The 14,938-nt window shown below is 41.5% G+C and overlaps 1 protein-coding gene across 2 annotated transcripts in view; it reads right to left on the minus strand.

The window, feature by feature from the left end:
- trrap (transformation/transcription domain-associated protein) overlaps positions 1-14,938 on the minus strand; it is a 78,207-nt gene that overhangs the window by 51,245 nt on the left and 12,024 nt on the right. The window contains exons 23-37 of one of the 2 annotated variants that reach the window (XM_034558219.1): positions 13,340-13,539; positions 12,337-12,554; positions 11,792-11,989; positions 11,303-11,563; positions 10,911-11,072; positions 10,618-10,714; positions 10,241-10,362; positions 7,144-7,314; positions 6,383-6,451; positions 5,260-5,280; positions 4,655-4,774; positions 4,197-4,316; positions 3,787-3,951; positions 3,259-3,440; positions 2,518-2,716 (exon numbers count right to left, since the gene is read on the minus strand). In XM_034558219.1, the coding sequence (XP_034414110.1) occupies positions 2,518-2,716; positions 3,259-3,440; positions 3,787-3,951; positions 4,197-4,316; positions 4,655-4,774; positions 5,260-5,280; positions 6,383-6,451; positions 7,144-7,314; positions 10,241-10,362; positions 10,618-10,714; positions 10,911-11,072; positions 11,303-11,563; positions 11,792-11,989; positions 12,337-12,554; positions 13,340-13,539 (2,305 nt within the window). The remainder of the gene's footprint in view (positions 1-2,517; positions 2,717-3,258; positions 3,441-3,786; positions 3,952-4,196; positions 4,317-4,654; positions 4,775-5,259; positions 5,281-6,382; positions 6,452-7,143; positions 7,315-10,240; positions 10,363-10,617; positions 10,715-10,910; positions 11,073-11,302; positions 11,564-11,791; positions 11,990-12,336; positions 12,555-13,339; positions 13,540-14,938) is intronic. The other variant, XM_034558221.1, reaches the window with a different exon arrangement.

Consider the following 14,938-nt stretch of genomic DNA (forward strand, 5'->3'; position numbering starts at 1 on the left):
AAATCACCAGAACTGCCTTTTTTCACTTAAAAAAAACAGTCCCTCTCCACCCATCACTCTGCTCATGTGTTGCTGAAACTCTGATCCACGCCTTCAACACCTCCAGAATAGACTACTGCAATAGTATTCTTTATGGCAATCCATGTGAAATCCTAAATTCCCAGCTCACCCGCAATCACTGTTCTCCAGAACCTCCCGTCCCACAACGGATCCAATACAAAATATTATTATTAACTAAAAAGGCAATAATCGGTATCGTTTATAATTGCACTTGGGTATTTCTCTTTTGAAACTGCTGCACCTCTTATTAAAACATGCTTTAGAAAAGTTTGTAATTATTTCATTTGTGGATATGAAAGTGGAAACGTCATTAAAATGTGGTACATGTCTTCTTAAAGTAAATTTGTAATCCTCGTAATATCTTTACCTATCTTGTTGTTCTCACACACACACATATGCCAGAAGGGGTGTGAAACAAAACTAACAAAAATAGCTATTTGTTATTTCAATGTAACACTACAGTTTTATTTAAATCTCTACTGGGGATACGATACCAGCACGGAGACACATTCTGACATGTATACAATTCTGCTACTCCGTATGTCATGTCGGAAACATAAAAAGGAATGTGAAACAGACATGCTGCGCTTCATAAATGTCGTACACTTGGTTTGTTTGCTTGTCTGCTTGAAATCTATTGCATGAATAATCAAACACTTCTGAACAGAAAAAAACAGGACAAAAGCAGTTTTCTGTCAGAACGGTTTGGATTTAACAAAAGAAACAATACAAGAGCAGCATGAGATCAGTCTGTGCAATCATAGATGATTCATTACTGCTGTCCCACACGGTCTCTCTCCTTCTTTCTTTCACACACTTTGTGTCTCGCTCAGAGTGAAATATTCTCAGAGCCCCCTGTGATGCATGAACCTGAGCCTCTGTCTATGTCCCAGGCATACCGAGAACGTGCACACAACTCGCACACACACATTTCCCAGTGATATCGTGCTTCTGTGAAAATGCTAACAGCAATTATTTAAATGTCAGACTGCCACACTCATTCTCTTGCTCACGACTTGTACACCAATCAACATAAACATTCAAACACAAACGCATGTTTTCTTTTCTGTACGTCTGTCTCTCCGCCTCACATGCACAGCTAGCAGCTGCTGTGCACCAGAAGAGGACAATTAAGGGAAAAACAACAATATGAGCAAAATTATGAATGGGGGGAGGGGAGGGGCTGTTTTCTGAGAGGCTAAAATCTGTTCTGCTAAATAAAATGCAGTATTTGAGCCTGGAAAGACAGCGAGTTGGCTGAATTCTTTGCCTATATTTTGGCTCTTTTTTCCACCCAGTCCGTATGATACTGAGGCAATGCAAACTGCACATGAGCAAGAAAAAAAGAAGAAAAGAAAAACAAAAAGGGCACGGTGGTGTGAGAAGCATCATAAACACAAGTGTATGTCCTTGGATTTGGGAGTCTGCGTACACTGCACTTGCCAGTTGTGCGTTTCTTGCCACAGTCATTTGGCTATGTGCTATAGTGTGCCAGCCAGGGGCCTTCCCCACTGACCCGTTTGTACTTAACAGCAGCGCTGTTGCTCTTCTGTGCCAGGTTGTGTGCCTATTACAGCTGTGCAAAATGTGTATGTGAGCCTCTGTCGGTGTGTGTATGCGTGTGAGCATGCATGCGGCAGAGTGATCTTAATTAAAAAGCAGCCCGAATGATTGTAATGGTTGCTGCAGCAGGTCAGGTAGAGAGGACAGGAGCATTCATCTGTGAGCCTCTGAGGGTCTACAACCAGACAATGACCTTCCTGATTCCATCAGAGAACTTCTGGTACAAAACACACCAACCATAAAAGTCACACAGATCAGGTCCCACACTGAGGAAGCAAAGTAAGTAAGCTGATGCGATGCTCAAAGAATTTAGAAACATAATTTATAATCCATCAGTAGGTCTAGGACAGAGAGATATGTCCAAAAGATTACTTCTTTATTTTTATTTTTTCAAAAATATGAACGATCCAAGGTGTACATCTATTTTTCCAGCACAACGCAAAATATCCAAAATGTACCATTTTTTTAATGAAGGCTCACCAGTGCCTCATAGTTTTTAAACAACCATATTCATTTAAATATGTATTTTTTTCCTTTAGCAGGCGATGCATGTTCTGCTGTGCTAGACCAATAGAAGAAAACAATGATAAAGCTGCTGAGAAAGCCCCATAATCCCTCCCTTGAAATATTAGTGTTACCCTTAAAATAAATAATGCTTCCATGTAATGACATCTAAAAATGTACACATTTTACACATTGTACAAAAACAGATATTGAAAAGTATCCATAAATCCAACTGGAGAAATGTCAGCTGGTTTTAGTGTTTAACAACTCCCACTAGACCAATACTTTACTTCCTGTGTGGATTTTAATGTATTAAATCTCCAACCATGACTTGATTGTCAATTCCATAAAATGGTTGGCAAAATTCATTGCTGCTCTGATTGTACGTACCTTAGCTTTGAGCTCATCATTGAAGTGCGGGTCGTTGAACTCAACGAAGCGGAAGAACAGGGCTCGTTTTTGGGCAATGGAGTAGTTCTTGGGAATCTCCTCCTCCATATACTCCTTCAGGAAGGTCATGTTGCATAAGAAGCGGCCTGTAAAGGCCCGCAGCAGCTGGAACAGCAGCTCAATCTCTGAGTAGTTACGCCTGTTGAGGAGACGGGGGGAGGGTCAATGAGTTTAGTGTACAGAAGATACATGTTTAATGTCAGAAGTTTTTTAAAATCTTAGACAGCAATGTGACTTGAATAGCAAACCGTTGTTTGTTTGTTTGATTCAAAGGCTGACTGAACACTGAGTGGTTGGGGGTTAATGGCAGGGACTGAAATAAATGTGGAAGGGGATTCAACACTTTCTCAGTGCTCTGACAGCAACAAGGGGGAAGAGGGTCATTCATAATTTGAATACCATTAATTACTTCATGTACGAAACTGCACTAAATTTAAAAATCTGCATCATTGGTTTGTAGCCCTTACACACGCCTAGAAAATACGCTACTTAAAAGGGTCACTTAAGCCATCAAGTATGAGGCTCTACTGGTAGCGTTGCTCATTTCAGATCAACAGTAGTCAGCAGTAGTTGTTGAGGGCTTATTATTTTTTACTTTCTAATATTTTCATATTGCATGACAACTTTGTCCAATGTTTAGTGGATTTCCATCCCCATTACAGTTTAAACAGGTGTACATACTTGCAGTAGCTAAGCAGGCAGTAGGCCAGCAGCTTGGGCTCCTTCCAGTTGGTGGCAGCCATGTTGTCTTTGCGATGTCTCTCCTGGAAGGCTTCACTGACCCAGACTCGCCGAAGCTGACTGACCAGGGAGTGCTGCCCTGCCAGCCAACCCTCATCATTTTTCACTATGATGCTGATAATCTGAGCAAAAGGGACAAAGAAGAAACAAGCTACAGGTCATATGATGCAATTACTTAGTTGTGCAGTATTCAGATTAGGGCTGTGCAAATATATCAATACAACATATTATCACACTTTCTTTTTTTTTACGTTTATGTACCGATATGTTCGCGACTACTATAGATAAAATGTTAAACGGTTCTTTAAATTGCCTTGAATCTCTGTGTGTGTTAAAAGCACACATGTTTTGATTAAGATTCAGCACCACTGACTAACCTGAGGGTTAGCTTGACACATATATGCATCTTACCTGACAATAAGTGTGTACAAAATGTATAAATTGAAAAAGGAAATTACAAATGTATACCTTGATAGCCTGAAACTGCAAGTCCAATCTGGCTGTGGTGGTGGAGGGAGATCCAGGTCGAACAGTTGCTGCAGTGCCAGCGGGAACCAGCAGAGGGACGAAGCGGTTGGGGTTAGAAGCCAGCACGTCTCTTAGTGGCTTGGCATCTTTGTGTTTCAGAAAACTCTGTATAGGAATACACATACATATTGTAACTATAACACATTTTAAAGAAACAAGACACAGGGAAATTATAATTTTTTGCTGGGTGTGATCCGTCTCAATTTGGTGGTAACAGGACCACTGAGCCTCGACACACCCATTATATCCCTGATTAAAGCCAATTACTGCAGCAGCAAATGCAGTTTTAATGGCAAATGTGTCAATAAAAAGCCTGAAGGGGCTGCTACTTAGAGCCGCCAGTGTCTGACCATGAACATGCGACTCCACTGGGGGTCGTTCAGCGTAGCCTCCATCATGAACAGCTCCACTGTCTGAGATGGGTGACGCGTCAGGAACTTGATCAAAGGCTCCCTGAATGGACTGCCGGCCTGGCACAGGAGGGATGAGTAGAGCAGCAGAGGAGAAATGTGATACAGGAATGATGGTCATGATTACATGAATGCAAATGCTCTTTCTTGTGAAAACCTGTGCTAATCTCTACAATAAATGTACCATTTATAGTATACATCAGAAGTTGATCAGAAAGGCTGAATGTGGCTGAATATTTTTATTAAATGATCATGCATTGCCTACTTGCATTAAGTAATGTCAATGACTCAAACTGTAACATCCCATGTTCATTTTTATCTTTAAGACTATGTCCTCGTAATACCAAGGAACACTACAATGAATAACCAGAAAAGTTGGCGTGCAGTTGGTGGCCTACCTCTATGAGCATGGCCCTCTCGGTCTTCATGACCACCTCCAGCAGAGGTTTGACCAGAGTCTGAGGGGCAGCTGGGATCAGGTGGAAAAGATTAATGATGGCGGAACAGATCTTCATCTCCTGGAGAAAGAGTCAGAGAAAAAGAGCGGAGGGAAGAAGGGAGTGGATGAAATTTTGGATGGAACTAGACATGAACATATGTTTCTTACAGAAAGTATTGATGGGCAGCCACTGCAGAAAGATGAGGACGGAGTTAATTTCCTACAGAAAAGGTGAGTTCTTGGATTGCATTCACACAGGGTACAAACAACAACAAAAGGACAGTATGCATGTTCACTTTCATAAACCTTGTATTATTGATATCTTAGAGGTAAAAAAGTCAAAAGGGAATGGGGAAGGACATTTCTAAAACAGTCAAAATGTGAGGTTAGAGCAAGGTTGAGCCGACAGTCACGCTTCGGAAGACGACCACAGAGACGGACAGAGAGAAACGGGGAAACTGCACCACTACCACGAAATTGGTTCAAGTCACCAGCACATTAGTTCAACTAAAGCTGAAATCACAGAGTCACCAACAGAGGGCGCAGCACCAGGTCACATCTCACCTCAACGCCCTCCAACGCAGGCTGTACCGGAACGGGAGACAATGATCAGAGTCAGCAAAGCAGTACGTGTGCAATTTTGTGCGGTTGTGTGTTGTCCGTCTTTGTTCAGTGTGGAAGGTGAGCAGATAAGACATGGTGATAATGAAATGAATGGGCAGACAGCAGCAACCTTTATAATTGACCTCAGGAACAACTCGTCTCAGCTTGTGGTGAATAACGGGCCGGGGGCCATAATGGGTTGTCAGAAGAGCAACACAGACTCTGTGGCATTTGGAGGAAAAACCCTCTTCTGACATATCAGGTCATGAATTCAGAGACTGACATTTCATTTAGGTTAAACCCTTTTCTGTTTTCTTTCATACGAGATCTTTACTTCTCCTCACACCCAGGTACTCCGCTCAATACTCTGTCAAATCCCGCTTTCATGCCTACATGTCTTCAGACCATCCTCCTCAGTACTTTTTTTCCCAGTTTTTGCTAATTGACCCCTGACCCTGGCTTCATTGTCACTGCTAGCCTTCCTGTTAACACGCACAAAGACCCCTGGTTGGAGGGATGGAGGGAAAGACAGAAGGCCAATTTGCATCCAATTAAACACACCATTTCAAGATGGTGCAGAACGAACTCGCATAAAAGTGAAGACAGAAAAAGGGTTTATTTCTGTGGGGGAGAGGCAGCTGGTTTTTTTCTCCCTCTCGCACTCACCTTTTCTCTGCCTTTACAAGGTTATCTGTCGGGGAGATAATGAGGAGACGCAGCGCAGGGCCCACCACCGCCTGCCTGGCGCCTAATTAATCATTGATTGTAATATGGCCACTCACAACTCATCTGGGAGGAAGCCACATTGAGGAGGTGTTGACTACATTCTCTACCCTTTTTTTCCTGTGTGCTTTTTGGTTAAAACAGGACGGCTCATTGAATACAAACATGTGCCAGTAGACGGCTGTATTGACCCTGCATCCTACAGAGAGTCCTCATTGCATTCAAACAAGATTTCTACGAAAGTAAATGGTCCAAGAAAAAATAAAAACAATTACGTGTCATGAGTGATATATTCACATTTGTAATAAATGTCCCAGTGCTGTAAGGTTTACGTGTAGAACTCTCTCGTCTGTATACTTACACTGCCATCACTTCGCTGGCCTCCCTTGTGTGTTATTACAACCACCTCCATCCACTTCCTAAGGTGTTGCTGAGAGAGACAGATAGAAAGATAAGATTGAGACTGTGTGTAATTAATGAATATATTTCCCCTAGTAAATATACATTTCTTAATTGTGAAGCTACTACACAGCAAACAAGTGGGCAGAAAATAATCATTGTTTGGCCATGACCTGACACCTTGTATTAACCATGTGAGCCCCGTTGGCATTGCTACCCAAAAATGATTAACCTAAGGACAATAATTACATTTGCATGTGGCATGGTTTAAATACTCACCCGCAAGTATCACAGAAACAAAACAATACTCAAATATGTTGTCAGCAATACGAGTCTTGAACTACATTCTTGTAGGTTGTTTTCTTGATGATGTTATTATGTTTAAGACTGGCACAAGTGGTTGTAATTAATAAAATAAATGTTTTAGTATTATTAACAAGTGATTTTAAAGAGCAATTGCATATGCAATTTCAGACATATTTAAACATTAGGAAAATACTTAGAAATAACTATTTGATCAACACTGCAGAATACTCAGAAGAATATATTAAATATATTCAAACCTAAACAATTATCTGATAATTAGACTCTAAAATAGCCTTCAGTTTCAAACCAGGCATTAACACTTCCACAGTTAAAAGGTTTTGCCGTCATGTTGATGCCATTATAAACTGTATTCTGTGCCGTCAGCTGTTGTTGCAAAACGAAGAGACAGTTTCTCACCATCATCTGATCACAGAACTTGTCATTGAAGGAGTTTGGGAAAAGACGAGTGACGGAGGTGAGGCGGTTCACCACGTTGAGCGTCAGGCTGCGGTAGTCACCCAGCATCATCAGCAGGGGCCGCATGTGAGTGTGGATCTGGTCCACCTCAATGGTTGCGCCTTCCAGGAACTAAAACAGAGTACAGAGAAATCTCAAAAAAGTTTACCTATAACTCTTAAAATTAATATTGTAAAAGGAAACAAGATAGTGATGCTGAACAATCTAAGGCAAACATTTGTAAATAAATAAAACATTTATTTTATAGGTTTAAGGCTCATTTTGCTCTGATTTTATCAAACATTTCATAAAAGAGTAGTTGAAGCTTGAAAGTATTATTGGGATTTATTGCCCCCCCTCAATGCGTTCCACCAATTTAATTTCTCTTCCACAAATATAATTTTTTTAGATTAGATGTGGCCTTGGCAGGTTTTCCAGCCCCGATAACCATTTGCTACCCCTTGTGTCTCCATTAAGGAACTAAGGCCACTCAAATGAGCATCATCAGTGTTGCGCGCACGCACGCACGCACATGATGCATGGCAGCAACATTCATTTTCCTCTCAGTGCAGAGAACAAACACTCCATCCTGTATCGATCGGGCCATGGCAACACTCATTAGTGCTAGCAGGGCAGAGATGAAAGGATGGAGAGAGCAGAGAATGGCTCGGCAGAAAAATAAGTTAAAAAATCAAAGGATAGTGAAAAGGAGTGATGGTGGTAAAGAAAGAAAATGAAGGACACAGAAATGGAAGAAAAAGGCGACAAAAAGCTTGAGGTAGATGGATAGAGGTGAAGATGGTATGGATACTTTGATGAATAGAGGCAGGATTGGTTCATGGAGAATGTGATAAAGCAGAGGGAGGTCCCTATAAATATAATTGGGTGGGATGGGGAGGATTAACAAAAGATGGCAAATGACATGAGTGGTGCAGATAAAAGACAGCAGGAGAGTAGGGTTGCACGGTGTACCGATACTAAAAAGGTACCGCGGTACCAGTACGTTTAAAACGATACGGTTTTGCATATTTTTAGTATCGATACTTTATTAAAATAGCGCGCGATCAGAGCGCACTCACTGCTCCGCTCCTTTAATGCTGCCCAGCGTGTTGACTTCAAGGGGGCGGGGCTATGCAAGGCTCACACACTAACAGGCAGCGCGCTCTCACTCAGTGATCGCTGGGGAGACAACATGATGTCACGTGCCGGCGCTTTTTGCGACTTTTTGTAATAAAAAAAAATGTTAAAAAGATGCGGAAAGCGCACTGACATACAGACAGTGAAGGAAAGCCCACTGACACACAGAGACCCGTCTCCAAAACGTGTTTCAAAGCCACTCAGACTAAGGAGCAACACGTCAAACATTAAAATTAAAGCACCTTTCAGACAGACACCCCTTTTCAGAGTTCAAAGAACGACAGGTAAGCACATGGTGCACACCTTAAGCTCACCCACATACAGCCTAACACGAGTAGCCTTAGCCTTTGACGACCAGACTATATGATCATGAGGTCACAATGCACACACGTGTACTAAAAGACACAATTGATGCAAAATGGCTACATGCTGGTGGATCTTCAGCTAAGTCTTTTTTATTTTAGTTAAGGAAAAATAATTATTCCATGAATTAAGATAAAATATGAACTCTACAATTGCTCATACTTATGGAAGGAACTATGTAGTCATCTGGTCAGATACGGACAAAAGGCTACATAGCCGTGTATAATCAATACTGTGATGGCACCATGTAGTTTTCATTAATATCTTGCTGTAGGCTAATAATAATATTAATGCCATTTGTTAAGTGTTGAAAAAGATGGGAAGGAACAAGCTGGTAAAAAGGGAACCATACAGATGTTTTATTTATTACTATTATAGATAAATATACCAGTATCGTATCGTATTTGTGGTATCGTATCGAATTCTGGTATCGTATCGTAAGTATCGGGTATCGTGATATTTATGGCAGGTATCGTATTGAAGTTAGAATTTGGTATCATGACAACCCTACAGGAGTGTGTGGAAAACAAGATAATACAAAACTGCACTTAGAAAACAAAACAAGCAAAACAATAACAAAATGAAAAGCACTGAAATAACATAAGAGCAAATGAAACAAATAGATAAATGAAGAGGAAAGTAGGGTGACACAGAAGAAGGCCATTTTAAAAAAGGTGTAGAAAATGTGATTGTAGAAAAGATTTAAAGGGTGCCACCAAATTCACTAGTTTAATCTCGGGTAGATCGCTTTATAGCTTAAGGCACAGTCTTTAATCCAGATTTAGAAAGGTCATGTCAGTGGGTCTCAGGCTGTTTTTGGTCAAAGGGAATTGCAGTTGAAGTGAGTGATGTAACACAGGTCTGAGCTTTCCAAATAATCAATAACGTCTTTGAATAAATTAGAAACCAATCTCCTTTTAAAATAGGGCCAATGTAAAGATGCTAAGAAAGGACAGAAATAAAGATATGTTGCAACAGGTAGTAGAGATCATGGACTACAAACATGTACGTACAGCGCTGTACTCATTGAGCAAAATTATTATGGTTGGTATTTCTTACTTTAATGGTTTTTATTACTTACTTTTAATAGTTTGTATTACTTACATTTAATGTGCTGTACTGTAGCTTCACATTGTGTGTATTGTGTTCTTCCTACCACATATACTATTGTATTGTGTCTTATCCTGTACTGTTTGCTATTGTTTTATGTTTGTTATGTCTGTCAAGGGACTACATATGCAAATTAGCTGTAGCTACAATCTGGTACAGTGCATCAAATGGTGACATTTATGTTTTAACTGTACATGGTCACTTTTAAATAAAGATAGAATAATCATAATAATGCAGCCTGCTTACAAATTCTACAATTTTATGTGTAGCATTTCCTGCAAATCATGATGTAATGTGTTGTCATCAAAATCTATAATAATTACAAACAACAAGAGACAAGAGAGAAACGTACTTTCAGATCTTCTGTATGTTTGCACAAATGGAAGAAGTGACAATAAAGCTAACTTTGAACTTTGAACTTTTTGAGGATAAGAGATGGTGCACTGACCTTCCTCATGCATGCCTCGCCCGCTTCCTGCAATTCATTGTTGGTGGAGTTGAGGGCTTTAAACAGGGCAGCAATGATCTTCTCTCTGGACTGTGGCAAGTAATTACAAGCTGCGAGGGCATCTAAACAACAAGAAAGTAACATTAAACAACTCCTGTCTGACAAAAAAAGAAATCAAACATTTGAATAATCCAAACATAGCAAGTCAGGACTATTTAAATACTCCTAAATGTTTTGTTAAGATAGTTATTCGTTCAACACATCTGCATGATTTATAAATAGTTAGCAAATTCATTAAGTTGTCTTCATCCAGAACAATAAGCAATTAACACAAAAGACAACAGTACATGGAACCAATATCAAGTTCGGCAACTCACTGAGAGCAGCGATGCGGAGGGGAACCAGGGAGGGAAGGCTCTTGTAACAGGGCAGCTTCATCAGAGCGGCATCCTCGGTCTCACACAGGTTCAACAGCTAGAAAGAGAGGAGGGCAGGACACACACACAGGTCATACACTGCAAAAGATCGAGGTTGAAGATATTTTAAATGTTTATATATTTAGTGAAAATAAATATTGGAAAAAAGGGCTTTGCAGAAATAGCCAACAAAAAATTAATATTGAATGAATGTGCTAAAAAAAAAAAAAAATTGACCTCTGCATCTTGCATACCTCTGTGTAGAAGACCTTGTGCTCCATGACATTGAGGTCCATTGTGAATAGCCGGGGCTGCAGGGTGGTGCAGAAGGTGTTGCCCTCCATCAGGCCGATCTGGGCGTTGGCAGGCTGGTGGCGGAGAAGGTGTTTCTTTGGAGGAACCATATCTTGCAAAACCTAAAAGAGAAGGAAACCCCCAGAAAACAACAAATTAAAGCAAATTAAAAGACTGTATTTCTCCTTCTCTCGTTTGAAAATCGAAAGATGAACCGAAGGCCATCAGTCCAGAGGGACCAGGCACTGTGACACCAGACATTTGTGATTGTAGCCTGTCTTGAGTTTAAGCTGAAATTATATTTATACAATATGTATATGCAGTTGGAGAGAACTTCAGTCCTTGGTTTCACCTCTTTGTGTGGTTCCATGATGACGGTAACACTCTTGCCGGTGACCTGGGCAAGCACCTGCAGGGAGTGCATGGCCTGCTTCCTGACGGTTGAGTTGGGGGAGGTGACCTCCCGCACCAGGTCATGCGTGACCATATGGAACGACTTGTCCTGGGCAGCCAACAGCTCCTCAGTCTTTTCTTCATCCTTTAGTGGAGTGGCACAGCGCACAAGCAACTGCTCCAGGGTGGTCTTAGCCATGGCTACGGCTCCATTTGACACCTTATTGTGAAAATCAATAAGTTAGTAAGCACACTGCTACTGCAGTGAGTGCTGCAACAAAAGGGGGCAGTCACAAGTTGCATCATTGAACCTCCTGCAAGCCTTTGCAAAACATCATGTGAACGACAAAGTCGACAAACGGATGCAGGTAAATCTTTGTACCGTCACTTCTACTCCCGTTGAAATGAAGTGACGAATAATAGTTTCTTTTTTGAATTTTTCTCTCACCTCTCCTGTGAGGTCCATCATCACAAAGAGAAGGGCCTTGAGAAAGGTGAGCTGGTTCTGTAGCACCCAGATCAGAGGCAGCCTCTCCATAAGGAACTTGATGGACACCACACCGCCAAGCTTGGCATACCAGGCCTGCTCATAGCAGCAGGCGCACAGACGCTCCACAATGTAGGAGAACAAGGGCAGCTGGCATGCCTGAAGATGTAGAGAAGAGAACAGGATGATTAACTGACCACAACACTATCACATCAAAACATAAATCAAACACGAAGAAGAATGATTATTAAATGTAAAAGACCTTTGAATTTGAGCAAAGGTGCATCAGATGTTTACTTCAAACATCATTTTGTAAATGTTTGTAAACAATGTGTCAATATAGTTGTTTTCAGAGGGTTAACCTAGATTCAGGGAGAAATATTTCCGACATTATATTAATGGCCAGCACAGTTTACCAGAGTTATAAAACAATTGGCACAATGAGTATGTCTTTATGACATTCATGAAATAACTGAAACTCCATTATCCTCCTCCCAGAGACCTACCCTCTCCTTGGAGCCAAGGATGATGCTGGCGACGTCAAAGATGACCGCCAGGGCCACTTCCCCAATCTTACACAGCTCCTTCTCCTCGTACGCCATGCAGATGGCTATGGCATCGATCAGAACCAGCGGGTCCATTCCCTTTGAGCCGTTCTCCTCACTGTGGAACATGGCTGTGCTCGGCTGGCTGCCCAGCTGGTAGCTCGGCAGCAGGAACGGACCTGGGATGACGGGGAAATGGAAAGGAATTATGTTTAACGTGAAATATATGGATCTTAATTGAAAGATGTTACAACTCCACCTATGCGTTACAGCAATCATTTCCAAAGATTGGTTGCTGGAAAAACAGAATTTCTTCAATAGTCCTCTACTAAAGATTTGTATCTGCTGTACACCATTGAGCAACATGAGGGATCCTGAATGCTTGTTTTGTTCTCATAATAGCAACTAAATTATAACATTGAATCTAAAAAGAAACGCTGACGTACGTTCGGTTGGTTTTACCCATGAAGAAAAAATGCCTTTAACTGCATAATGTCAATTGTGTAAATGCATTTATTTGGTGGAGGGAGTATTTAACATATGTATATGTTTTTAGAACACATGTATAAAACAAAGCTGTGATTTATAAAACATGTAACTCTTTAAAATGGCTGGTTTAAATAAAGTGATGCGGAAATGGCAGTAAAAATGGTCAGGAACATTCACATGAGCACAAATTCACTCTGCTCACGATTTGTAGATAGTAAGGGCCTATTGGTCATTATTAAAAAGTTGGTCCCCAGATAAAAAGTGTGGGGAACACTGTTAATTTACAAGTTAATTTACAACTCTATTATTCTTTGTTTGTGTCAAATAGAGCAACAGATTCTTAATACAAATCAGAGAAAGGACTAAATTGGACAGTGACTGATATTGTTGTGCAGCAGGGAATCGATGCCAAATCCGGGGCAAAACAGAAAGCTAATATTAGATGTAGAGAGTAGAAGGAGCACCAGTCCCTCACCACACTGCTGAGCCACAGCGACCATGGTATAATGGCGAATCAGGCTGGCTACGAAGGGCAGCGCGCTGGGCCTCAGGTCCTTTATCACAGCAGACATGAAAGCCCCAGTCAGGGCCTGTTCAAAAGTTCTGCGGGCAGGCGTGTCTTGTGCTTTGTAGCGGTGAGAGATGATGACATTGGGTATCCACTTCTCAGCGAAGCTAAGGGGAGGAGGGGAGAACACCACACAATAAATTAGAGGATTACATATTAACAAGGACAATGGCACTTTAGCTAAAAGCCCAAAAATAATGTTATGGTCCGTTTCAAAATAAAGATCGGCGCCCAAATGTTCTCTCTCCTCTTAGCTGTTTCTGCCTTTCTATTTCTCTGCCTCCCTCTTTGTCCTCTGTTGGTATTTTTGTTATTTACTGCAGCTGTGGGCAACTGGGCCTTGGTGTGATTGAGCAGCTGTTTTCTCCATGCTTGAGCTTGTGTTTTATAATGCCACATGCCAGGGGCAGACCTGATGGATCGCTTCATTTCATTATTGCCTTTTAAAAGAGAGAGAAGTGGAGGGGGGAGTTAAAAGAAAAGAGCAAGTGAGGAACATGGCTGGGGGAGAAAGTAGGGGGCAGCGTGGCTGCCAGAATGTCAGATAGATGGCCCTTCACTCATCCAGGGGCCTGCCACTCTACTACTGCGTTCCACAGTTGGTATTTCATGACTTGCTCTCTTGTTTTTCTTTAAAAAATACAAAGATAGATAGATAGATAGATAGATAAATAGATAGATAGATAGATAGATAGATAGATAGATAGATAGATAGATAGATAGATAGATAGATAGATAGATAGATAGATAACAAAGGGAGACAATCTTTTGAGAGAGAGAGGACGCTGCAAATCGAGACATCTTACATGAGGAGGGGGCAGGTGCCCATCCACTGATCATAACTGACACACTTCATTATCCCCACAGAAATGTGCCAACAGACGTATTCATGTGGATGCCTGTGTTAGTGCATAATGACAGGAGAGTGTAAGGGGCATGGTGTAGCATAAACAGACAGGGGAAAGTCAATTAGCTCCTGCCCGGGGATCAATGATGGTAATGTGACTAACCCAGCCTACATCCTACCCCCCTTCCTGTCTGTCTGTTCATGTATGTGTCTCTGTCTCAGTGTGAAGCCTGCCACAGGGGGTAGGGAGTGGGGGGAAGGGAGGGCTGTGAGTGTGTAATTAGCAACAACCCGCTTTTGAGACGGAATTGATGAGGCAGTTTGTGGTGGGGAGAGAGGTGAAGACGTGATGGGAGAAACTGAAAGCAGGGCATGTCAGCAGGTGGCGGGATAGGGGTAGAGGTGAGATGATATACACAAAGCTGGTGGGGTGGGTGGGCTTGAGGGAGGGCAGACCGGAATGGTTGGGTTAAGCAGTGGGCAGAGGTAGAGGTCAAGTAAAGGTTAAAGAGATTTTATCGCCTCCTGTCATTTGTGTCGACTGAAGCGGACTGTCCACTGAAGGTTTGTAGATATATAAACTCTCGAGAGCATTCCTTTAAATATAAATATTTTGTATTGTATACTGAATTACAACTAAAAGAAGAATGTTTAATAAT

This window comes from Cyclopterus lumpus, chromosome 19 (genome assembly GCF_009769545.1).
Source record: "Cyclopterus lumpus isolate fCycLum1 chromosome 19, fCycLum1.pri, whole genome shotgun sequence".
Taxonomy (NCBI): domain Eukaryota; kingdom Metazoa; phylum Chordata; class Actinopteri; order Perciformes; family Cyclopteridae; genus Cyclopterus; species Cyclopterus lumpus.